The 26039-nt window shown below is 39.8% G+C and overlaps 1 protein-coding gene across 2 annotated transcripts in view; it reads right to left on the bottom strand.

Moving 5' to 3' along the window:
- Window positions 1-26039, bottom strand: part of LOC122076977 (D-lactate dehydrogenase [cytochrome], mitochondrial-like) — a 70192-nt gene that overhangs the window by 32151 nt on the left and 12002 nt on the right. For both annotated transcript variants that reach the window (XM_042642662.1, XM_042642663.1), the window contains exons 4-7: window positions 21652-21700; window positions 15528-15620; window positions 5904-6018; window positions 3139-3199 (exon numbers count right to left, since the gene is read on the bottom strand). In XM_042642662.1, coding sequence (XP_042498596.1) covers window positions 3139-3199; window positions 5904-6018; window positions 15528-15620; window positions 21652-21700 — 318 coding nt within the window. The remainder of the gene's footprint in view (window positions 1-3138; window positions 3200-5903; window positions 6019-15527; window positions 15621-21651; window positions 21701-26039) is intronic.

Below are 26039 nucleotides of genomic sequence, written 5' to 3'. Positions count from 1 at the left end.
TAGTCGTCCAAGAGTTGGGATTTGATACTGAGGCACCTATAAGGCTTTATTGTGACAAGAAGGCTGCCATAAATATAGCCCACCATCTGTGATTGAAATGCATGTTAAAATAGTCACTTTTCCAGAGAAAAAAAGAAAACCTTTCAGGTAGAAGAACTAACAACAAACAAACAAGAGAACGATCGCTTATCAACCAGACCTAAAGTTTTGAGACTTTCTGTTTCATTGCAAATTACATCTAAGAAAGCCCAAAATTAAGGAAAATTATAATATTTTATTCTCTTATTACACCATTGGCAACATGTTGGCCATAGGTTTAAAACTTGGAAACAGTCCCTCCTCCAGGTCCCCTCCCCCTTGACTTGAAAACAAATTCCTTCCCAATCATCTTCTCTCTTCCCTCCATTCCGTCCCATCGGATGATGAGATCCTGGCAGCCATCCTCTCCCACAAAGCCAACAAAACCCCGGTCCGAACTCTTGTTGGAGTATCATCAGGTCAAATCTCATTACAGCCATCCGTAGTTTCTTCCTAGATCCCGACCAGATTAAAGGGATTAATCACACTTCCCTGTCTCATCCCCAAAAAAGAAGGGCCTTCCTCTATGGCTGACTTCAGACCACTCTCTCTGCAATCTCCTATACAAATTCATTTCTTGTTGACCGAATCCAACTGGTTGTCGACTCCTTGTCAGTGCTAACCAATCTGCTTTTATTGCTGGGAGAAGCACTGCTGACAACATCCTCTTATGTCACGAGATTTTCCAAGGTTTTGATAGGAAATCCCATTCCCCCTCCCCCTTCCTTAAGATAGACATCCTTAAAGCCTTCAATTCCATTAAATGGGACTTCATCTTTAAGGTTTTCTCCAAATGTCTTTCCCCCTGTTTTCGTTCACTAGATTCACGCTTGTATCTCCTCTCCTCGTTTCTCCATTTTAGTCAATGGTAGTCCAGCGAGGTATTACTCCTCCTCTATGGGAATCAAACAAGGGTGTCCTCTCCCCCCTTTCTCTTCTCTCTTCTTTTAAGATTCTCTCTAGATCCATTCAATCCTCCACTGACCTTCACCTCATCTGCCTCTTTCCCAAATGCAAGTCCCTCCTGCTCACCCACTTAGATTTTGCTGATGATCTTATGATCTTCTCAAAAGCTAGTCCCTTCTCCATTTCCTCCATCATGTCTTCCCTCCATCTCTTTGAAAACCTCTCCGGCATCCACATGTCTCCTTAAATCCCGCCTCTACCTCTCCAATGTCCCTGAAGCTTCTAAAGCTCGCCTTATTGAGCTTACAAGCTTCTCCCTCAGTACTCTCCCGGTCAAATACCTTGCTACCAGGCATATTGCCCATCTTTGAAAACGTTAGCTCCTCTCCTACGCTGGTTGTCTTAAGCTTACTAGTTCCGTGCTCCAATCTATGTAACTCTACTGGCCAAGTGTCTTCTCCCTCCCTAATTTCACCATCAAAACCATAGAATCTCTCCTTTGCTCCTTCCTTTGGAAATGGGTTCATACATCCAAATTCCTCCATCCCCTCAACTGGGCCTCTGTTTGCCTCCCCAAATCTGAAGGTGGTCTCGGCCTCTAAAGAGTCAAAGAAGTCAACAGTATCAGCATACTTAAACTCTTCTAGAAGACTGCAACTAAGCATAATAGCATATAGGGGGCATACTCTTACCTCCTTAAGAATGACTCTCTTTGGACGGCTTCCCCTTCTTCTGATGCCTCTTGGGTCTAGAAGCATATCCTTAGCAAAATATCCAAGGCCCTAGAGGCCATCACCTATAGTATTGGCAACAGTGCCACAACTTCCCTTTGACTTGACCCTCCGCATCCCTCTATTCCTCTTTGTGATTAGCTCTAGGATTGTCTATTCCTTAGGTTTGAGCAGAAATGCCACATTTGACTCCATCCTTTTGAATGGGATCCGGTCCCCTCCCTCGTCTTTGCCCCCCCCCTTTTTAATGGTATCTGGTCCGTCCTTCCCCCTCTTCCACTAGGAAAATGTGGCAGAGATGAGAAAGTCTCTTAGACACCATCTTTTCCTAGCTCTTTCAGCTCTGCCTTGTTTGGATTTTGTCTAATCTTAGGGCCCTCTTGTTCCATGGCATAATACCATTTGGTTTAATGGTCACATCCCCTGCTATAGCTTCACTACTTGGCCTACCCTCTCTACCTGTCTCCCCACGCAGTCCTTCCTCATCTACCGGCACATTCAGGTCCCCTTTTCATGCTGCCTTTGCTAGAATGCCTCTGAAGGCGTGAATCATCGCTTTTTCTCTTGTCCATTCTCCTCCATCATCTGTAAGAGGGTCCTCAGTTGTTGCTGGCCTTCTAGAAGAAGAATCCTCCCCCTTAGTAGAGAACAGATATGGGTTTATATGACTTTTGCTGGTTCTACCGTCCGTGACACTGTTGGCAAGCTTGCACTCTGTGTTACCATCAATCATGTCTAGATGAAGTGAAATCTTCGTAGATGGTCATCCAATTCTCATTCTTGTGATAAAATATGGAAGGCAGTCTATTTTGACGTCAGCTCCAAGCATGCATCTCTCCCTTACCGCGTTGTGAGAAACTTCCCAAGGAACAGGCTCATTGTTGTCTCCTGGGAACTTCCCTCTTCCATTCCCCACATCCCAGTGATGGTGTTGTTTCCCTTTGTTTTTTGGTTTTTCCTTGTTCGGCTTGAGGCTAGTAGTTCCCCTGGTTTGGCCCCTCTTTGGGTTGCCGTCCTTTTTCCCCCCCTCCTTCCCTTTATATATCTTCTCCTTTTGGTGATGAATTTTTTATTCATCGAAAAAAAAAAGGCTGAGTACATTTTCCCCTACCAGACCCCCTATAGTAGCAGGAGCCTCATGCGCTAGGTTGCTCTTTTATTCTTTCAATGAAGTTGTTTGGAAAAGGGAATTGATGACAGAAAAGTAGGTGATCTAGTAGTATCAATTACCTCAGTTCTGAATGAAACATGTGTTAAAATAGTCAATTTTCCAGAGGAAAAAGGGAAACCTTTCAGGTTAGAAGAATTAACAAAAATAAATAAATAAGAGAACAATTGCTTATCAACTAGATCTGACGTTTTGAGACTGTTTTGTTGCAAATTACTTATAAGAAAGCCGAAGGTAAAGGAAAACCCACAATACCTTACAGCTAATGACCCAGAGCAACGTGTAGCACACATGCCCCCAATGGATGCACCAGGACCTGCTTGTCAATGCGATTGAAGAAATATTAAACAGAATTGAACTGACAAAAAGATTTTATATTCTTTTTTTTTTCCTGGACAATAAGACAGACAAAAGAATTATGTGATTCAATCACTAAGAAAACATAGTATAGACTATAAAGAAGTCTCTCCTTGGCTCAAGTCACAAAGATAATCATAGAAGGTGCAATCAACAACCTAATTGCTTGTTGAGGTTTTTTCCATTCAAGGTAAGATTCAACAGGATTTACCATGAGAAGACCTACTAAATATGGCAGATGCACAAACCAATCCAGTGCCCTTCACTCATTTGATCCACCTTTTGGCTATATATTTTAAATATTTTCCACTAAAACTCCTAATTACTATACAAAAATGAAGGGATCAAGTTTTGACGACCTTCCTCAAACATGAAATCCAAAGCAATGAACTGCGCTATTTCTGGAAAATTGAGGCTTTTGAAAATGGGCAATGATTGTTCCTCCTGAATATAACCATTCATCCATTGCAAGACAGCAACAGAGATTCAGTTCCATTTCATTTTGGTTCATTCCACATCTTCCTGAGTTCCAGTATTATATGTTTGGGAGCTGTTTTTGCAATGTAAATCCAGGCTTTTGAAAATGGGCAATGATTGTTCAGAAATCCAACCTCTTAGGAGTTCACTGGATTTTTTTAAAGAAAGGAACTGTTCTGTCAAGGTCTGATAAATTTCATGGAACAGAAATGTGAAATTGATGTAACAAAATAAGAGAATAAAAAATAAAATATTAAAAGATTAACAAATACAAAGATCTAAATTAATCAGCAGTATGCCTACATTCACTAGTGAAGATGCAGGATCAGAGCACTACCAACGGAGACAACAACAAAAAATCCAAGATTGTAATCGGAAACTCAAAGGGAAACCAAGGACCCAAACCTGCCCCAATAGAAATCCCTACACAAAACCCTACTCTTTTTTTGAATGAGAACGAAAAACCTGATCCCTAGCATTGCACGGAGGATGGCAGAAAGCTCAAAACATAGCAGCCCATAGGGTGACAGAAAACAACTAGTATGATCGCAAAGATTCTCCAAATTGCTTCCCCAAGAAAACCCAACACAATAGCCTTCCCCAAAAAACAATTCTCAACCCCAATAGAAACTAAAACCAACTTAGAAAACCACCAACCCTTATAAGAGAAAGAGAGCCCCAGTTTCCAAATAGGAAAAAAAAAAAAAAACTTGAAATCCAAACCACAATTCAACAGGAACAAGTTTTAAGACAACTACCCAAGCCAAATTGCCATCAGCTCCCATAGATAAGGAGATGGCCCCTTGGATCTTTCCTGAGGTGCTTGAAAAGGCCAACAATACTTAGAGCTTGGATGCCAATGAATATGCCTTCCCACATACAAGTATAACACTAATTTCATAATCCAACAAAGCTGTAGTCTTAGCCATTATAGAGAAGCTAAAAATTTACTTTCCTCCTTGTATTAATATAATGCATTTATCATCAATGCACTGTCAATCCCGAACCAGTGAAATCCAGACGAAGATCAGCTTGTAACAAGATCACAAGTATAAAGATAAAACCAGGTTTGAGAGGGAAAAAAAAAAAAAAAAAAAAAACAGATAACTTGATTTAAACAATTCTGATCAGCCTGAAATTACAGTCGAATTAACAATACAAGCAATACATCGACTCTGTAAACTATGACTTGAATCTGATGGACAGATTTGAGGCAATGAGAGAATCCTTCAGAAGCTAGGATTCTTAAAACTCAGAAAATCAGAGAATTTGAGAGCACAAAATATTATGCCCTTAAAAAGGAAAAGTCTGAAACTTATAAGCAATTGTTGGAAAGAAAAGACAGAAAACCTATGATCTGGAATCACCATATGATCTGCAAGGGAGGAATCACCACCAATAGGGGTCTCAAAAGCTAGGCTGCTAGCCCGCACCTGTAGGCCTGACCGATTAAAGCCCGACACCAGACCGATCGGTTAGTAAGGCCTAGCCTGATTATAGAAAGGGTTGGTGTTGGTGTTTGGTTGATGCAACAACTGATGCAGTTGTGCTGGTTTGGCTGGACCAAAGTGATCCCATATTCCAAAAATAAATATCTTATGTGCCCTGCCAGCCCTTGCCAAACTGGTTTTCTGGTCTGGCAAGGATTGGCAGGCCACATAAGATATTTATTTTTGGAAGATTTTATTTCTTTGTTATACTAGTTTTATTCTCTTTGTTTTAGAAGTTGGGTAGATACGTAGGGAGCTTTCCTTGGGTGAGTTAGTTTCTATTTTAGAGTAGTTTCCTTATTTTATTTGGGTTTCCATTTTTATGTAAGGGAATCCTATAAATTGGCTGTAAAACAAAAGAGAAGCCAGATTTGAAGATAATGAATTGAGCTTGGTTGCAGCCTGTGAGGCAAGTTTTTGTGTGTGATTACTTCCCTTCCTCTCCCCCCCCCCCCTTCTCTCTTCTTCCGTACTGCTTGTACCAATAGCAGGAAGGCATGCAAGCTTATGGTAGGCTAACAACTATAGAGGGGTTTCAAATGAAGCCATGACAAAGCTGAATCGACACATAAGAGACTTCCAATTTTCCAATCAATTAATACTTCAATTAAATGTTATTTTCAAATATAATAGATCCCATGAACTTTTTTAAGCAAAACTAACAAAAGAATTATGAAATATAGGTTCTGAACTGACCTGGATCAAGTGGGAAGAAAAGACCATAAGGTTCCAGGTATTCATTAAGCTCCATCCATCCAATCCCAGGCTCGACAACCACATCCATGTCTTCAACATGCAGTGCTTTAACATTCTGCCATGCAAACAGCAGAATTGCAGCCTCTGGTTATTGCAGTAGCAGATGTTTCCTCAGTTAACTTTTATACTGAGAGCATTTAAATCCCCAGAAAACTTAAAACATCTTATAGTTAAGAAGCATTATTCAGAATTGAACTTAAAATTTTTTGGATTACAAATCATGTCGGAGCAACGGGGCAAGATGGCAAAAATGGTATCTAACAGGAGCCAAGGAAAAAGGCCAAGGCCAAGGCCCAATAATTTTGTATCCTTGTAGAGGTGAATCCAGTGCATAGCACGCTGGTTGCAGCCTTCTGGTAGAGCAAGCGCCAAGTTTGTGGTCTAGGGATCAACTCCTGTCACACGCATTCCCCCCACCCCCCTTTCCTATCATCCCACCCCCCTCCCCTCTTGTGTGTGTGAGTAAAGACCCCTTGGGCAGTTCTATAGGATGTTAAAAACAAATAAAAAAAAAAAAAAAAAAAAAAAAAGAGAGACCTAAGAGGTTAAAGCTTACAAAACAGAAATCAGAGTTTTTTGGCTTTCTCTTTGAGTCACCAATGAGATAAAAACTTAGTTGATGTCTAGAACATAGTTCATAAGATGCCGCCTAGGCTTTCAGGCGCCTTGTCGGTGTCGCCTTGCATCCAGGCCCCCTCTGACTCCTTGGTTCTCCTAGATGCTGTGAACTATGGTCTAGAGGATTAAAGTAGTCAAAGCAAGGGGTTGTGAGAGCTAGCTTCTGTTTTTGGGAATGCTATTCCAATGTAAGTAGCAGAGTACTTTAGTATTTGGTGAGGGGACACTTTGAGATTAGGGCCTATATTTTTCCATTGTATGATTTTGTATCACTATGTGCTCCCATGTACTGTTAATTGTAACTAATTTATAAGAAAAAAAAAAAAATATTATGTGTTGCCAATTGAAAATCCAATCTGGCCATGCACTTTAAGGGCAGGCCAAAAGATGGACTGAGTTTTATTGAATTGAGTAGAGAATAGATGATATAATGCAAAAGATTGATGAAATAAAGGCCATGGGTCGATAAGTTGTTGTAAGGGTGTCATTTAAAAGCCAAACCCAATTAACCGACTTAAACTCAACCATAGTTTTTAATGCGCTGCCATCAGCGCCTTGGTGCTGATGCGGTCTAGAGATGGTAAGGCAATGCTCCACCTTACGTGAAGTGACGCCTTATGGGGTTTTTTTTTTTTGTTTTTAACATATTTTAAAATTACTTGATAAAGATCCAAATATAGATTTTTTATTGGTAAGTGTATGGTTTTGTTAATACTTGAGATGTATGAGATCAGTTTTACTCCACCCAAAATAACCAAAACAAATAAAACAAAAACACAATTCACAAACAGGGTTTGGATTTTGTCAAGCATTTTAAGAAAGGGCTTTGAGAAGGAATCAAGGAACAAGGAAGAACCACTGATCCAGGCGACCATTTTGCTCTGGCAGCGGTGAGCTTCATTCTTCTTTGACAAGAGTAGAAATATAGTGGATGACCTTAGGGCTTAGGCACTCATTTTGGCATCTTAGAGGTAAGTATAATAAATACTTGTATTTTTTATGTCTTCATTTCTTTATATTTATAATTTTGTTTCATAATTATGTATTTATATTATATGTTAATATGTTATGATGATTGATGATTGATGAAGATGAACTTAGTTTGTTCACTTTATTGATTTGTTTTCTTGATGAATATCCTACATTGGTATGAATATGAACCTTTAGTATTTATTTAACATATGAGTAATAGGATTCAACTAGGATTTGAGCCAAATAGATTGGTTTTATAAAAAAATTACACAGGAACGCTTTAGTCAATAAGGCGACGCTTTATGCCTGCCTTATCGCTAAGGCGCTCCGAAAGAACTCAACCAATTAAAACCAAAACCGACCATGTAATTAGGTGGCTGGTTTCAGTTGTGAAGTTGAGAAAAAGAATTAACTGTAGGCCCAGGTCGGACCACTGAACCGTCAGGAACCAACCGGTATGTCACAGACAAGTTCTTTTCAAATTCAAAACTACTTGTGCCACGCCTTAGCAAATGCTTGACCAACACCAGCCTAATACGATATAAGCCATCTTAGCAATCACTAATACATGACTATACAATAAATTGACATGACTTGCGCACAAGCCACGTGCACTGGGTTCGAAACTTAAAAACAGCCTCTCTTGCGAAGCAAGAGGTAAGGCTGTGTACATTTGCCCCTCCCAGACCCTACAGTAGCGGGAGCCTCCTGCACTAGGTTGCTCTTTTCCTTTTGAGGTCATTGGGAACAAGAAAGGACTTAGTTTGTCTCAGCGGAAGTATGTTCTTGACCTTCCGAGTGAGACAAGAATGCTAGGTTGTAAGCATGTAGACACTTCCATGGATAATCCTCATGAACTTGAGCTTTTAAGGATGAGGAGTTTGCCAACAAACACCAGAATCGGAGGTTAGTTGGCATATTCATACATCTTACTATTGCCCAACCTCACATATCCTTTGTTGTTGGTGTGATTATTCTGTTTATGGAGATGCCTAAGCAAGCTCCTTGGGAGGCTGCATGTCGAATACTAAGGTATCTTAAGAGTGTCATGTCGTCAAGGCGTCGACTAGGCGAATGCCTTGGTCGCTTTGTTGGAGTCACCTTGCATTTGAACTCCCTCTAATGCCTAAAGTCACCTAGACATCGTGACAACTATGATGTCACCAAGATTGTTGGTTATTCTGATGCAGATTGGGTTGGTGTTGATGGTGATCGGAGGTCTTCTACTACATGCTATTGTACGTTTGTTGGAGGTAATTTTGTTACGTTGAGAAACAAAAAACAAACTACATTAGCTCAGTCTAGCGCTGAAGCTTAGTACAGAGCTATGGCTCATACTGTAGCTGAGTTGTTGATGTGGCTTAAATCTTTTCTTCAAAAGCTTGGTTTTCTGATCAGCATGTCAATGGAAATGTTCTATGATAATCAAGCAGCTATTTATATTGATGGTAATCCCATCTTTCATAAAAGGACCAAACATATTGAAGTGGACTGTCATTTTCTTTGCGATGCAGCGACGAAGAAATTGATTGCTACTCCGTTTTTCAATTTTAGTGATCAACTTGAAGACTTGTTTAACAAAGCCTCATTTCAAAATGTATTTCTCCAAGGATGTTCCAAGGTGGGCATGGGTGCTATCGATGGTCCAGCTTGAGGGGTTTGAGTATTCTGTCTTTCTCTCAAACGTGGGCAGTTCTCTCCACTTTCCGTTCTCTCTCTTGCTTCTCTTCTCTCTTCCTCAATGTCCAGAAACTGATATCAAGTTCTACTGCTGTCACACACTCACACTCAAAATTTTTAAAAAACTCCAATTGTTACACAGTAAAACCACAGACCAGCAGAGAGGAAGTGATTAAAACGCACCCAGCAATCAAACTACTGAGCTTACAAGCAATAAACATAATCAAACTTCAGCAGATCAGCGAAGTTTCAAAATCCTTTCTGATGGGAGATCAAAACCCTCAAATCTCAGTCTGATCAGATCAGATTGGTTTTTCTTTAGGTCTTAAGAGTACAGGCAACAGTAATGCCAGAATATAACCAAACAATAAAATGTTTCTTTTATTATAGCTCAACCACAACACTCAAATCAAAATCCCCCAATCAAACCAGCGGATATTTCCAGACCTAAACCAGAGTTAAGAATGGAAAACCTTACCAGACATTGAAGAAATCGAGTCACTGTAAAGCTCCAGCAGAAACTGGATAGAAGCAGTACTTAGAACAGGGGATGTGAAAACCAGCAGCATAATGTGAATCTCTCTCACAGGAACACTCTCACCAAGGGAGCGCACTACCTGTGGCTGGATGGGGGAGGCGCATATATGAGGCCCAGCACTAATTCCAAATCAATCCAGCCTTGAGGCAGGGCAACCGCAATGAGAATATTCAGTATTCCCGTGGGAGAACACAGAAATATGGCTTCAAGAATAGCCTCAATAATGAAAGAACTTCATCACAACTCAATAAAAATTCAAGAATCAAATCAATAGACTCATGTCTCCTCATATAATTTTTTTTTTTTTGGATGAATAAAATATATTAAAGGAGAAGAATACACAAAGGGGGGAGAGGCGAGAGCCAAGAAAAAGGGGAAAAACCCAAACAAAAGGGGGGAGGGAGGGGAGAGGGGCACAACCAAGGGACACAATCCATCAAGGGGGAGGCCCCAGGAGACAACAATGAAACTGTTTCTTGGGGAATCTCTGACTGAGCGGTGGGGGAGGGAGGCAAGCTTGGTGTTGACATCATAGTAGATGTCATTCTAAATCTTGTCATAAGAGCAAGAGTTGGACATCCATCTACGAAAATTCCATCCCATCCAGAGGTGGTTGATGGTGGCACAGAAAGCAAGTTTCCTAACAATGTCACAGATGGTGGGGTCTAGAAATGTCATATCAGCCCAGATCCATTCCCTAATGAAAAAGAGCACACTCCTACTAGAAGGCCAACAACGACTGAGGACTTTCCAGATGATGAAGGAGAAGGGGCAGGAGAAGAACAAAGGTCAACATCTTCAATACCATTCCAACACAGACAGCACGCTATAGGAACTTGAATGTGACGGTAGATGAGGGTAGGACTGCGTGGGGGAGGCAATTGATAATAATCCGCCAAGTAGTGAAGTTGTGATGGGGAATATGACCTTTGAACCATAGGACTTTGCACTAGAGAACAAGGGGGGCTTTAGATATGACGAAGTTCCAGGCAAAGGAGGAGCTGAACAAGCTAAAAGGGGAAGGTTTCTAGAGAATAGAATCCTCCCTACCTCTCCGGCCAGGGGTGGGAAGATTGCCCCAGATGTCATCCAGAGGGGGGGGAGGATGGGGCCTAGTCATCATTGAGGATGATGGAAGAGACAATAGCTAATCGATCCAGACTCGAAGTATAGATAATCTTGAGGATAATAACATAGAGGAGCACACTTGAGGGGTGCCAACAGTCAAGCCAGGGGGAGGTAGAGACACATTGCCAATAGAGTATAAGATAGCGTCCATGGCCAAGAGCCTTAAGCTGAGGTGCCATGCCAGGCCCAAGAGGCATCCGGACCAGGAGAAGTGGTCCAGAGGGAGTTATGCTTCACGAGGTGGGAGTAGACCTAGGAGACCCAAATGTTGTTTTGTTTGGTCACTACCCTCCAAATAAGCTTAAGGATGGACGCAGAGTTGACGTCTTTGATGCTCCTAAGACCCAAGCCGCCTTCAGATTAGGGGAGACAGACATTGCTCCAACGGGTGGGGTGGAGAAAATTGCAAGAGTCAGAACCTTTCCAAAGGAAGGAACAAATGAGAGACTCAGTAACTTTAATGGTGGGGGGGGGGGGGAGAACAAAGATTCTAGACTAGTAGAGATATATAGATTGGAGCATAGATCTGGAAAGCTCAAGAATACAAGTTCCTACTAAACTAAAATACAAAAAAAAAGAAAGAAATGAGAAGAATACAATTTCCAACTAAACTAAACTACTAATGCAGATTCTTCACCAAACTAGGTGTGTGATCCTCTTTGCGGTGTGAAACCCAAGAGGTCCCTTGCAAGTGTTCTTCTTCTTCTTTTCAAGGTTCTTTCTCTTTTCAAGGGGTCTAGTATTAAGCATTGAACCAGGTATTTTAAGATTCTATTCTGCCCAGAATTACATTAGAATTTCCAATCGGTTCCTTGATCCCTGTAGGGCTTCCAGCCATCAGTTGGAGCTAAAATACTAGTCAATCCTTCCTCCCTATGCCAGTAAGACTCGACACTGGTTTGGGCTTATTCTGAACAACCACTTGTGAGATTTTCCCTGTAGTGGTTTTCAGAGTCTGAAACTGAAATCGATAGGCTGTCCTATTGTGTTTTGGTCCTATGAAATTCTATGCTGCTGATTATATTAATTAGGTTGTGAGAGACCTGTAACCAGTCCCTTATAGGCTGCTGGAACTGTTTCTGGTTTGGTCTGAAACACCCTACTGTTGGAGTCGACTGACTTTTGTGCCTCTTTTCTGTTCTAACTTTTCTACTGTTAAATGGGTTGGTTCTGGTTGTTCTTCTGAATATAAAATCCTGTGGTTGAAGACTTGGTTAGTCTCCCTATCCTAGACTACATCAAGTGGTATCAGAGCATGGCAGAGAACAATCCTACCGCTAATATTATGAACTCCATAGCTTCTATGATGGAGATGTTACAGACAATAAGGACAGAACAGCAAGCTCTTGGTGCAAGGCTAGTGGCTGTGGAGACCCAACTACAACAACCCACTTACCACTTGAAGTGGATGCACCTATGAATTCAGTTGCCCAATTTGCTAACAAGAAACCTAACCCTAATTCGAGAGGGCCACAGAGGATTCCTGTAGTACAACCACTTTTGTATGAAGAGTTATTTTGACAATGAACGTCCCACATATCATAAACACTCTAGAGAGTCACAAAAAGTCATGCTAGACCTCAAGGAGTATGATGGTAGGCATGACCCCCAAGTGTTTTATGATTGGATAGCTACATTGGATGACTACTTTGATTATTATGACCTATCTGAGGAACAAAAAATTAAACTAGCTTATGCTAAGCTAGTTGAGGCTGCTCGTGATTGGTGGAGAACCTATGAGCAGGAACTTGAAGACCGTTGTAGAGTGCCTACTACTTAGGAGGAGATGAAGCAAAAACTATCAGACAAGTACTTGCCACGAAACTTTAAAGCTCGTATACAAGACCAGTTGAACTCTCTTCGTCAAGGAAATATAACTGTTGCAGAGTACATGAACAAATTTGATGTACTTTATTCTCGCACAGGCATTAGGGATAATGAAAAGCAATTACTCTCTCAGTTTTGACTGGGATTGTGGGATGAGATTAATAGGGGAATTGGTGTTGCTGATGTGTACACAATGAGAGATTGCTATGACAAGGCTCTTCGGGCAGAGGATTTAACAGAACTGGAAGGTAGAAGGTTTGGTTTTCAAGCTAAAGAGCATTAGAAAAAAATTCCAGCACCTAACTCTATTACTACAACTCCTACACACACCACATTTCCTCCACATTCTGACAAAGGGAAGCCACCTATGACTAGTGGCAATAAAGTGCAATGTTATCAATGCCAAGAGATTGGGCACTATACGAAGACTTGTCCACACTGTCAGAGAACAAATGCCGTTGCTGAAATTAAAAAGGCACATGATAAGGTAGACCATGATCTATATCCATATCCTCTTGAGTATGGGGATTTTAATATCTTTGATGATGCCGATGCATATGATGATGGGTTATGTGGCATTCATGTTACAAGTAATGTCTTGGTTACTGAAACCATGAAAAAAGACTCCACTGAAGAGAAGAAAGTAGACAATATTGAAGCCGTGGACGAGAAGATAGTGGTTGAGAGCACTCCACAACAAGTCTTTGAGATTCACGATAAAAATGAAGGGCTTATTCCTTCAATCCTTGATGAGAAGGTTACCAAAGTTGATGACTCTATGCATACGACATTCATAGTTGGTATTGATTCAGAGGTTAAACATATAAAGTTTGTTATGCGATTATGGTTCTTTGAAAAGAAAGCTCTATGCCTTGAAGACTACATTCCGAAAGTTTACAAGCAACCAGAATTTTGTTTGGGAATGGTCAAAGCTGCTACACACATATTGTTTCTCCCTCATCACTGCAAAATTCGAGGACGAATTTTTTCAAGATGGGGAGAGTTGATGCAGATTCTTCACCAAACTAGGCTTATTTTATTAGGAATAAGCCTAGGATTGGGTTCCATACATGCTGGGCCTTTGATCCCGTGTCCTTTGAGTGTAATAGGCCACTTTTATGGGCCTCCAAGAGGGGTTTTAAGGTTGCATACGGGATTAATAGTTTGTTTCCTTGTTCATTAGTTTCCTTTTTAGTTGGGTTTGATTTAAGTTATATTTGTTTTCTTATGAGTCAAGTCATTAGTAGTTAGTTTCTAATTTCAGTTTTTAGTAAGTATTGTATTAGGAGACTAAATTAAGGTTTCTTTTAAGGAGCCTTCTATTTTGTAAATCCCTCCCCCATCAACATTATAAATAAAGAAGAGGAGGCTCCTAAAGCTAGACGATTTTATGAATAAAAATTATGTTGCTGTTGCTTCTTCCATGTGAGAACTTGCTTTGTGTTTGATCAAAGTCGTGGACTGGTGTGTGATCCGTGACACTTTGAGGTGTGAAGCCCAAGAGGTTCCTTGCAAGTGTTCTTCTTCTTCTTTTCAAGGTTCCTTCTCTTTTCAAGGGGTATAGTATTAAGCATTGAACCAGGTATTTTAAGATTCTATTCTGCCCAGAATTACATTAAAATTTCCAATCGGTTCCTTGATCCCTGTAGGGCTTCCAGCCATCGGTTGGAGCGAAAATACTGGTTAATCCTTCCTCCCCATCCCAGTAAGACTCGGCCCTGGTTTGGGCTAATTCTGAACAGCCACTTGTGAGATATTGCAAATCTCGCTATTTTTGTCTTGTAGTGGTTTTTAGAGACTGAAACTGAAATCGGTAGGCTGTCCTATTGTGTTTTGGTCCTGTGAAATTTCTATGCTGCTGATTATATTAATTAGGTTGTGAGAGACCTGTAAGCAGTCCCTGATAGGCTGCTGGAACTGTTTCTGGTTTGATCCGAAGCACCCTACTGTTGGAGTCAAGTGACATTTGTGCCTTCTTTTCTGTTCTGACTTTTCTACTGTTAATTGGGTTGGTTCTGGTTGTTCTTCTGAATATAAAATCCAAAAGACTTGGTTAGTCTCTCTATCCTAGTCTACATTAACTACCCAACTTGGAAAATCTCGTAAGATTCCATACCATAGTTGTCAAGGGGATAGGCAACCCAAGGCAGTGTAGAGGGTCCAAAAGTAAAGTGACACCAACAAGGCAACCAAGGCAACCAAGGTGCCCAAGTTGACCAACTATGTCAGGGATTTTATTTTTTGTGAATAAATGCTTTTATTGCAAAAGAAAGGACCAACCAGAAGGGGAACACAGAAAATAAAAAACTAACAAAAAGACCGTCAAAGAACACCCTCTTCTCTACATGGAGGCCCGAGGGTCTCCAGGATAATCATCAGCTGGGCTTTTGAGCCTCATACATGGTGGAACAGTTAGTAATCTGGAGCCCAATGATGGTTTCCCATCAGTACAGATCTTGTTCATGCTGTCCCTTTACTGATTCCTTTTGTCACGTATTTGGGGATATTTTTTTTTTTTAATAATTGATTTTATTTCCCAAAAAAGGACCTATCTAGTAGAAGAATTCAGCACATGGAAACAAGCAAAGATTATCAAAGAAGGCCAAGGGAGCACATCCCGCTACAAAGACTCAAATCAACTTGGTTGTTTGGGACATCTTATTGACTCATTCTTCACAGATATATGAACAGTTTGCTACAACATATGAATATAAAACTCTTAACAGCTGATCAAAAGGAAATACAAGAGTAAAGTTAGTGCTAATTGTCATAAACGTTAGCCAGAAACTTTTAATTCATACTTTCATCAGTGACATGTCGATGCAAACACCCCCATGTGGAGACAAAGTGTGACCCTCAATCGACGTAGCTCCACCATATGGTACAATAGGAACCTGTTTATGACAAAAGGAGCAGCAGTTTAGACATCACTTCTAGAAGCCAACCAACCCAGTCATACATTGTCAAAATCAAGGAAACGAATGACCTAAGTTATCTACTAAGAAATTATTTGCCGAGTTGCGAGTATTAGTTGCTCAACTTTAAGGGAACTGTTGAATGTTGGGGGAAGATGGACCATCATATTTTAAGCAAGTGAAGTGATGTATATTCCTTCGTTTTTGGGCTTTCTTTCAAGTGCAATTCTGGGATGAACTTAAGAAATAAGCAACAATATTTTAAGCGGAAGATGGCTTGGTTGTGGGACCAAGAAATGGCATAACTCCTAAGAGTACCCAAATTGGTAGTATGTGAATCAGCAAATCATTTTTAGAGTGAAGTTACGTAGATTTTTTGGGGGGGTTATTCTCAGAATTTTTGGAGGGTTACATAGTCTTCAGGTTAATTTGAAGAAGAGTTCTCTTGTGGGTTGGATATTTTAAGGACAAAGTTATAGAAGGAGCTAGAAGCTTGGGATATAGAATGGGTTTTCTGATTTTGTCTTATTTTCGGATTCCAGTGAGATTTGTTCAGTAACCTCATCTGTTTGGGGTATGTACACTAAAAGGGTGGGTGGTGAGGGGTAGGTAGGGTAAACCTTAGGTTCAGATTAAACACCACTTTAACAGGATCTCAAGAAAAACCCTAAAGAGAAGCTAGGTCAACGATAAGGTCAAAGTCAACCTTATCCAAGAGGTCAGATTCTGGTCAATGATCATAAACTGTTAGACTAAATAATCCCCAAAATACTGCAATGTTCTAATGGTCAGATTTCAATCAACAGTCAAAACAGTGAAATTTTGAAACCCGTAAACCAGAATTTGAGAGGATTAACACAACAGCAGATGAGCAGGTCTGATCAATCCAATACCCTGGTCGAAGGAGCCGATTAGCAGGACCTTTAACACCGCAAGAGATGAGGGAAATCTACTGGCCATATTCCCTTGAATCTCCAAAATCGATTTTAGCAATTTAGAGCCCAAAACAGGGCTGCCACCAGCTTATAGTTGGTGGTTAAATACTGCGATTTAAATCTCAGTATGAACAATATATGAACACAATAAAACGATGATCAACCCTTTGAGACTCAAGTTAAATCAAACTCAGTAATCATCAATAACAGTGGATGAAATAACATTACTTGGGAGGAAAAAGCAGAATATGGAGAAGGATATAACTTGATTTCCCACCAACAGGGCTAGACAGAATCTCACTAGTCCAAACTCCCAAGAGTTTTTCACTTTTCACCAAGTCTCACCACAGCTTACTTTCACAGCAGCAAAGAGGCAACACCAATTCTTCATTAATCAAAATCGTTCGTCTGGAATTGATCAGATCAGTCCTCCAATCCGGTAACAACTATTAGTTTGGCCTTTTTTGGATTCCCCAGTCCACCATTAAGGCATTGGAGTCCCTCATGTGTGCCTTTCTTTGGAAAGGTTCAGATTCTACCAGGTTCCTCCACCCTACCAGTTGGGCTGCAGAGTTTTCCTTCCTAAGGATGAGGGAGTTTTGGGCTTTTGAAGAATCAAAGAGCTTAATTCTGTTAGAATCCTCAAATTGATTTGGACGCTTGCGGTCAAGAACAAAAAGCATTCAGGTTGATTAGGTTTACTCTGGTCTTTCCTCTAATGCTTCTCGGGTTTGGCAGAAGATCTTGAATCATAGACCTATTGCTCTTGGGGCCCCCTAAAATTAATAATGGTGCTTCCACCTCCCTTTATCTCTTTGAGGGCAATTCTTCTTCCGTTGCATGTTCAAGTATTTTCAGTCCCATCAGATCCATTGCCAACTAGGTCATCCGTCTTTGCAAAGTTTATAGAAGCTTGATCCTCGTTATCCTATTTCCAATTTAGATTGTGAGTCATGTCAGTTTGGGAAGCTTCACCTTGTAAGTTATCCCCCACCCTTTTTCTTTGGTTCATTCGGATGTATGGGGCCCTTGTCCCATTACTTTCAAATTAGGTTTTTTATATTTTGTTACTTTTGTTGATGACTATTCCAAAGTTACCTGATTTTATTTAATGAAGCATCATTCTGAGTTCTCTATTTTTTTCACATTTGTTGCTGAAATTCAGAGTCACTTAATAGCAATCAAGGTTTTATGAAGTGATAATGGCAAGGAATACTTTTTTGGCCCTTTTTCTCAATTATAGCTGGTTGCGGTATGATCAAGGATTAAAGTATCGGTATCGGTCGCCATATTGGTCGGCCAAAATTAAGATACGTATCAGAGCTAAGCTAAGATACGCACATAAATGGATAGGAAACACTTTTTTATACACTTTTGCATAAAAAAAGTTAAAAAAAGCTATATATCATATGTGTTATGCATAAAAACTAAATAGAGTATCGCACTGGGAAATCCAAGGTTTGTAATTGTTTATATGTATAAAATCCTTGTTCCCAACCTTGATTTCCACTTTAGTTAAAGAGAAAAATGGTTGGCAGCAACTTTGGAACAAAAACCCCTCTAAATCGTGTCTTACGGAGAAATGACCCATCTTGGCCATTATATGATCGTAGTGCACCACACCGGTACACATCGTACGATACATACCGATACAAAGGGATTTTAAAATTTTCATGTAGCGTATCAATAGTATCAAATTGGTAAGGTCCGATACCGATACTTATCGGCCTATAGATACCGATACTTTAAACCATGGGAATGATACATCAATCTTCCTGCTCAGACACACCACTCCCAACAAAATGGTGTTGCTGTGAGGAAAAATAGGCATCTGCTGGACGTTCGGTATCTTTCGTTTAAGGTGAAGGTGTCCAAACAGTTTTGGTCAGAAGCATTTTAAACTCATTGTTATCTTATTAATCAAATGCCTTCATCATTGTTACAGGGTGCTATTTCTCATTCTTTGTTGTTTCCTTATGACCCTTTGTTTATTCTTCCTCGTATTTTTGGTTGCGTTTGTTTCATCTGTGATCATCGTTTAGGTTTGTCGAAGTTGGATCCACATGCTCTTAAGTGGATCTTTTTGGGTTATTCATGTACTAAGAAAGGTTATCGTTGTTATTGCCCTACACTTCAAAAATATTTTGTTACTACTGACCCGGATGAATTTGTTGTTGTATCTGAAAATGGATGATGATCTTTCGCTCTATGCTATTCAACATTGTTCTCCACAGGTTACCGCAAATATAGTGGTGCCACCACCACCTCCACCAGTGGTGCCCCCGCTTTCCACAGTCGAGCCCCCACCACCTATTGGTACAATCTTCTATAGTCATCGTCTTCATAAAGAATCAGCACTCTCCTTGTCTCTATGGTTCCTACCTAATCATTTGGCCTACCTGATCCAGGTATTTCTCTTTCTGATGTTGATGTTCCCATTCCACATTGTAAGGGTGTTTGGAGTTGTACCCAACATCCCATTTCAAACTTTGCTTCTTATTCTAGTCTATCTTCCTCTTTTCATACTTGTCTCTCTACTTTGTCTTGTCATCCTATTCCTAAGTCTATTGCAGAGCCATTATCTAGTCATGGCTGGAGGACAGCTATGGAAGAGGATTTGCTAGTTTTGGATGCAAATCATACTTGGGATCTTGTATTGTTACCTCAGGGTAAGTCTGTTATTAGTTGTCGATGGGTTTATGTCGTTAAGGTAAACCCAGATGGTTCTCTTGCTTGGTTGAAGGCTCGGTTACTGGCCAAAGGCTATGCACAGGTGTATGGAGTTGATTACCAGGACACTTTTTCTCCTGTGGCCAAGTTGGCTTCTGTTCACATTCTGATATCTCTTGCTGTTGTTTCTTATTGGCCGTTGTATTAGCTCGATGTGAAGAATGTTTTTCTTCATGGAGATTTGCATAAAGAGGTCTATATGGAGCAGCCACCAACGTTTGTTGCTCAGGGGAGTCTGGTATAGCTCGCAAACTGAAGAAATCTTTACATGGTTTGAAGCAACCTCCTCGGGCATGGTTTGGCAGGTTCACTGATGTGGTTTGTTTGGGTTGTCTGGGTGTGACAGTGATCATTCAATGCTCCATCGGAAGTCCGACACATGAAGGATATTTCTGGTTGTTTATGTTGATGATATTATTATAACTGGAGATGATAAAAAGGGATCCGAAGTCTGAAAACACATCTAGAACAGAAGTTTCATACCAAGGATCTAGGATAGTTGAAGCATTTCTTGGGTATTAAGGTTGCTCAGTCAAGAAAAGGCATTTTCCTCTTTCAGAGGAAATATGTTTAGGATTTTCTGATATAGACTGGAATGTTAGGGTCCAAGCCTTTGGATACTCCTACGGATCCTAATGTGAAACTCACGGTTGAGAGTGGTGATTTGTTAGATGATCCTAGGAAGTATCGAAGATTGGTGGGAAAGCTTAATTATTTGACAGTGACCTAGCCTGGCATTGCCTTCCATGTCAGTGTCGTGAGTCAATTTACTTCCTCTCTACGGACATCTCAATAGGATGTCGTTATTTGTATTTTGAGATATCTAAAGAATGCTCCAGGTCGTGGTCTGCTATACTTTGATCATGGACATGGTCGTATTGAGGGTTTCTGTGATACTGACTGGGCTAGATCTCCTATTGATAGGCAATTAACTATTAGGCAAGGTTCAAGAACTCGTCCCATTTTGGTGGTTCCTCCGAAATTTCGTCGAAATGGTGTACTTTTTCCCAAGTGTTTGCTAGCTATTTTAGGGGGGCTAATGGCTGAAGTGGCTGAAATTATAAAAATGAATGAAACGAAATAATCAAGATGGTCAAAATTTTGACCAAACAATGCATTTTTTTTGCCAAAATGAGTGAAATTTCAAAACGAAACGGCCGAAATATGACCGAAATTATGTACTGTTACATTTCGTATGCCATTTCGTCTCGAAAAAGAAAAATCTACCGAAATATCCGTGATTTCAGCGAGTTTTCGAACCTTGCTTGCAACATAATTATAAGAGGGAAAGAATATTTGAAAGACTAGATGGTTCGAGGATCGAAATTTATATAGAAAACAGAAGAGAATAGATGAAGAAACCACCACAACTATGTCAGTTAATGCATATTATTAATCTCACACTCAAGAATTGCAATAAAAATTTTGGGGAACAGCACCACCACAAAAGCTGAGTCGGGTGGTTTAAGGCTTTGGGAAAGGTTAACTCTTGCCTATTGCAAGTAATACGATTTCATCTGGCAAACAGAAGCATCATGTGTAAGGAAGAGGAGAAAATAACAACTCATCTGTTTATATATCCTGTGTATGTTATTACATTTGGTCGTCCTAGTGTTCAGAGTGTAACATAACTACCCAAGGGATAAAAAGACAATTCTCTCTCATCAGCAGGGGCCACTTTGAAAGAGATTGTACCGAGTCGAAGACCCCTAAGCTCATGTGCAGATCATGCGGGCAGGTTGATCACTGAGAAGCTCCCGAAACATGAAATTAACAGAGTATCACCAGACGAGGAGGGATCAGAAAGGTCAAATTCTTTGGAAGATTCAGCCACATCCTATTGCAAGGAATTTGGAAAGAGGGGAAAGGACTTCCAAGATAAAGCCAAAATTACACCCAAAATGTGATGGCTTCTTCATGCATTGGGTGCTATAATGAGGAAGGGGAAAATGAAAGAATTTATGGGGTCTGCAAACCCAGAATAGGAGATGATAATCTTATTTGAGAAATATAGCTTTGCGTAATGTATCCCATGCTTTCCTTCAGTTTTTAAAAAAGAAAAATTGCAGTTCATGGTATTTGTGTGAAAAGGATGTGTTCACTATCTTCTTTTACTTGAATTTTACAAGCAAAATTATTTTTCCATTTACTACTAATAAGAGAGGAAAAAACATTGGGGAGGTGGGCACTTTCTATGGTGCACTCAACTAGGAAACAGATCTTTAAGGAAAAGTGACTAGGTTAATAATAATAATAATAATAATAATAATAATAATAATAATAATAAAAAGAAGAAGTAGACAAATCTGCAGCTTCCGTGAAAAAAAAAAATTAGGAAAGCTCACCCTATGGTTATTACAACATCTGACAATCTTAGAGACTTCATCTTCAGACCTGTATGTTTAAATAATGAATTAGAGCAAATGTAAAGAAATCATTTTTCTGATGAGCAAAGGGGAAATTTTATTAACCAAAAGAAACATAAGCAAGAGAAATAGTTCATCAGGCTCCAATTGTTTCCAGGTAAAACCCACATAAAAGGTAAAGTATTTGGTAAAATTAGTATAAAAATAAGGTTTTACATGAAATTTGCTCTTTTAGATGATATATATCTGGAAACAGAAAGCCTAAATGAAGAAAACTGTGAGAGTAATATTTTGTGTTTTCATTCTTCTCATCTTCGGTTGGACCATAAAAGGAGCAGGAAATTTTCAGTCAAGGACAAAGGTACTTGAGAAGAAATGTGGAAATAGGGATCATCTAAATGTACTAGACAGTTAATTTAAGCATCATTAAAGGTCCACTTATAGTGTAGACAAACATAAAGGAAATACGCATCAATTTATAAAGCTTAATAATCATGTAATGAAGAAGAGTACCTCGCCACCCACAATCCTCCCTTGAACTTCGGATCCAGCCAATCTATGATGCAGTGGCTCTAGAGTGGTTGGACCAATATGACTGGATTTGAAAACCCAAACCTAAACCCAAAAGGAAGTGAGCCAACTTGGGTTTTTGGTCCACTAAAGTCTGGTTGTGGTTTAGTTTGTAGTCTATTATTTTATTTCCTTTATATTATCATGTTTTGCTTTGAATGGATTACATAGGAACTAGGAGATGGAGTTTGAGTTAGTTTGGGTTTTACATTCCAGTTAGGAGTCTTTGTTTGTTTCCTCTCCTTTATGTAATTGTAACCAACAAACTCAGTTTTTAGAATGAAAAACAAGTAGATTTTAGTATGTAATGGTGCATGCATGCGACTGTGGTCATGGAGCTTTCCTTTCTCCCCTACAATTCTGAGTTCCTATCTCAGGAATCTTCCCATTCTCTCATTGTGCCTCCATCAATTTGGTATCAGAGCCAAAACTCCTCCGTCTTCCTCCCCATCAATCTCTCTTCCCTCTGCAAAGGTATGACCTCTCCCTCTCTCTCTGTTTTTCTTCTTCCCTGTTGTTCGTTGTTCTTTATTTTTCCCCTTTCCTGTTTCTTCTCTCCTTTTCTGTTTTCTTTCCCCATTTCCCTGCTCTAAAGCTACTGGTTGTCTGACTGAGATTAGTTTGATCTCTCCCCTAGCTCTTCTTCTCAATCCAAAACTAGTGTAGAGGGTAATCCCCTCTAAGGAGATCCTAACCCCTAGGTTCCCATCCCCAAAGCCCTTCCTTCTTGTGACATTGATCAAGTTCCTCTCCTGGGGTTACCACCAGGGAAAGAAAGACAGATTTGACTGTGTTGAAAGGTGGGGAACAGAACTCGTGCCTGGTTTAGAAAACCCCTAGCTGTAGTTCGATCCTTACCCTTCAGCATTCCAGATTTTGGACTTGGAGTTCTCCTCTATCAAGTCCAAGCACTGTCCACCGCTGGCATTTCTAGGGGTAGAAGAAGATCCAATTTCTTAACCCCCCTCCCCCCCCGCCTACACGATTTTATTAATTTGGTCTAAGGACCAATCAACCACCCTCCCACCTGGGCCACCCTCTTCTTCTCTTTAGCCTTTTTATCCATTATTATTACTCCCCACCCTTGTTATGTAAGGACTGTAAGGTTGTTATGTGGACTATAAGGTTATACCAGGGGAGTGCCTAACCACACAACATAAATTAGTGGTCATGGAAATTTGCGTCATTATGCACAATCATAAGAAAGGTGAGCTTAATTTCTCTTGGTTAAGGTGTGGGAACTTAAAAGAACATATCTTGAAATGATTTACTGATAAAGTGATCAAACAAGGAAAGCGGGACTATAAGAGGCAGCAATACGATGCAGAACGAGATGTCTACTTTTATTAAGAAGGTTGCTAAAGATGTCCTACGAAAATTAGAAGGGAAACGTCATTCCTCTAGGGAAACTCGGTGGTGGGATGGTGAGGTTCAAATAACTATTAAGACTACAAAGATAGTCTTAAGACATGGCAAAGGACAAAGGATGCAGAGGATCTAAAAGAGTATATATTTGCCAGAAATGAAGCTAAGAAGATTGTGGGAAAAGCAAGGGTGAAGAAATAAGAACTTTAACAATATAAGCACAAAGGAAGGGGAAAAGTTATCGATAAGACAGCTAAAATGAGGGAAAGGAAGAGTATATCTATATGATATGGTCCCGAGAGAGTTAATCTAGCAAGTACTAGGGAAGAGGAGTGTTTCAAGTACATATATGGATATAAGTAAAGATATGTATGACGGTGTGGTGACTAATGTAAGAACTGTGAGGTGTCAAGGTAGTGAAATCCCAATTACAATTGGGTTACATCAAGGATCAACTTTTAGCCCTTATTTGTTTGTGCTTATCATTGATTATTTAAAAAGGGACACTCAAGATGAGGTTTCTTGATGTATACCTTTTGCTAATGATATTTTTTTTTTTTTTTTGGTGAATATTCTTAATATTGCTTTGGTGGATGAGACAAAACCAAGGATTAACACCAAGTTGGAGTTAAAGAGATCAACCTTGGAATAAAAAAATTCAAATATAAGTACAACAAAGACAAAGTATAAGATGCTAAGAAGGATAATGTGGTGGCTAAAATTGATGAGAGGGAGATTCCTCAAAGTGATTATTTTAGGTATTTGGGCTCAATAACTAATAAAGAAAGTGATACAGAGGATGATATTTTCACAAAAAAAATTAAAATACAAAAGAAGTGGAAAGGTGCATCTGGACCGTTGCGTGATCAACGTTTTCCTTCAAAACTTAAAAGGAAAATTTTATAAGACAATCATACAATCGGATATGATGTATGGTGCAAATTGTTGGGCACCTAAGAAGCATCATGTAAATAAACGTAGTGTAGTGAAGATGAGGATGTTGAGATAGATGTGTGGCAAAACTAGGATGGATAAAGGAATGAGCATACTAGAGCTGATTTGGGAGTAGCTCTAGTACATGATAAGCTACGAGAAGTCGTTTGAGGTGGCGTGGCCATGTTCAACAGAGTCCTTTGGATGCTCCAGTATAAAGGAGTGATTTGATTCAGATTGAAGGAACTAAAAGAGCCAGGGAAAGAGCCAGGGGCAAACTAGCAAAAGTGGTGAGAAAAGATAGGCATAGCTTAAGCCTTTGATATCGAATGAAGCTGATTGGAGGGCAAGGATCCACATAGAAGACCCCATTTAGTGGGGATAAGGCTGAGTTATCGTCGTTGTTTGTTGTTGTTATTGTCCCAGAAAAGTAACTAAGTCTTAAGACAGTTAATTTGGAGACAGAGCATGAGTCATGTAAAGTCAATGGAAATGACAATGATGTGGAGTGAAAACCTTGTTATGTTCATCATATTTTGACCACTCACAAGGTCTCTAAGGATAAGAATTGACACTGCAATAGTATCTTCCAAACCCTCATGAAGTGTAATGACCAATTACATAGCATGGTGATCGATGAAAATAGTTGCACTAATATCGTCTCTAAAGACGTTCATAAGCTTAGATTACAGGCAGAACCACATCCAAATCCCTACAAAGTTGCATGGGTGAACAAGACCAATCTCAAGATTATTTACAAGTGTTTGCTCACATGCTTTATTGGTGGATTCGTGGATACAGTAAAATGTGACGTCCTCCCTCTGAAGGTGTGTCATGTTCATCTTGATCGACCATGATTGTTTGGTAAGAAGGCATAACATTGTGGGATGTGAATACCTACTCTTTTCAATCACCACAACAAGGAAATGAAGTTTCTTCCCTGCTAAAGATCTCCCCAACATTAAGTTCAGTATGGGTAGCAGAATCATTCCTTATCCAGAGTGTTGACTCAAATGGCCTCCTTGGTCCTTATCCAAATTCAGTGGAGTCGAGTTCTTTTTAGAGGAGTGATACGTGCCCAGACAAATTAGTTTTATTAATTTATTTTATGTTTTATTATGTGTGTTATGTAATTTGTAAGTAATTAATAGAAGTTGGTAAGTTAGTAGAAGTTAGAGATAAAGTATGGAAGTGGAAGTAGTGGAGCATAGATGGAGTGTATGGTGTGGTAGTTTCAATGTAAGTGGAATACGTGAGCAAGGGTTTGTAACTACCTTTTCATCTTATTTAATAGGAACTAATATGGAATAGAAGGGGCATGAAAATTATCCTAAATTATCTCTCTTGATTTTCTCAAGAAGAGGCTGCTACCTCCTAATTAGCCAGATCTCCGACTTCGTCCATAAAGCCAAGAGGCAGGCACCTCCTAATTAGCCAAAACCCTATTTTACCTCTCCTATTTTTTCTCTCTCCTACTTTCTCTCCCTCTCCCTACCGTG

The sequence above is a fragment of the Macadamia integrifolia genome, chromosome 4 (genome assembly GCF_013358625.1).
Source record: "Macadamia integrifolia cultivar HAES 741 chromosome 4, SCU_Mint_v3, whole genome shotgun sequence".
NCBI lineage: Eukaryota > Viridiplantae > Streptophyta > Magnoliopsida > Proteales > Proteaceae > Macadamia > Macadamia integrifolia.
The sequence above is the reverse complement of the archived record's forward strand: the minus strand, read 5'-3'. Positions and strand labels throughout refer to the sequence as shown.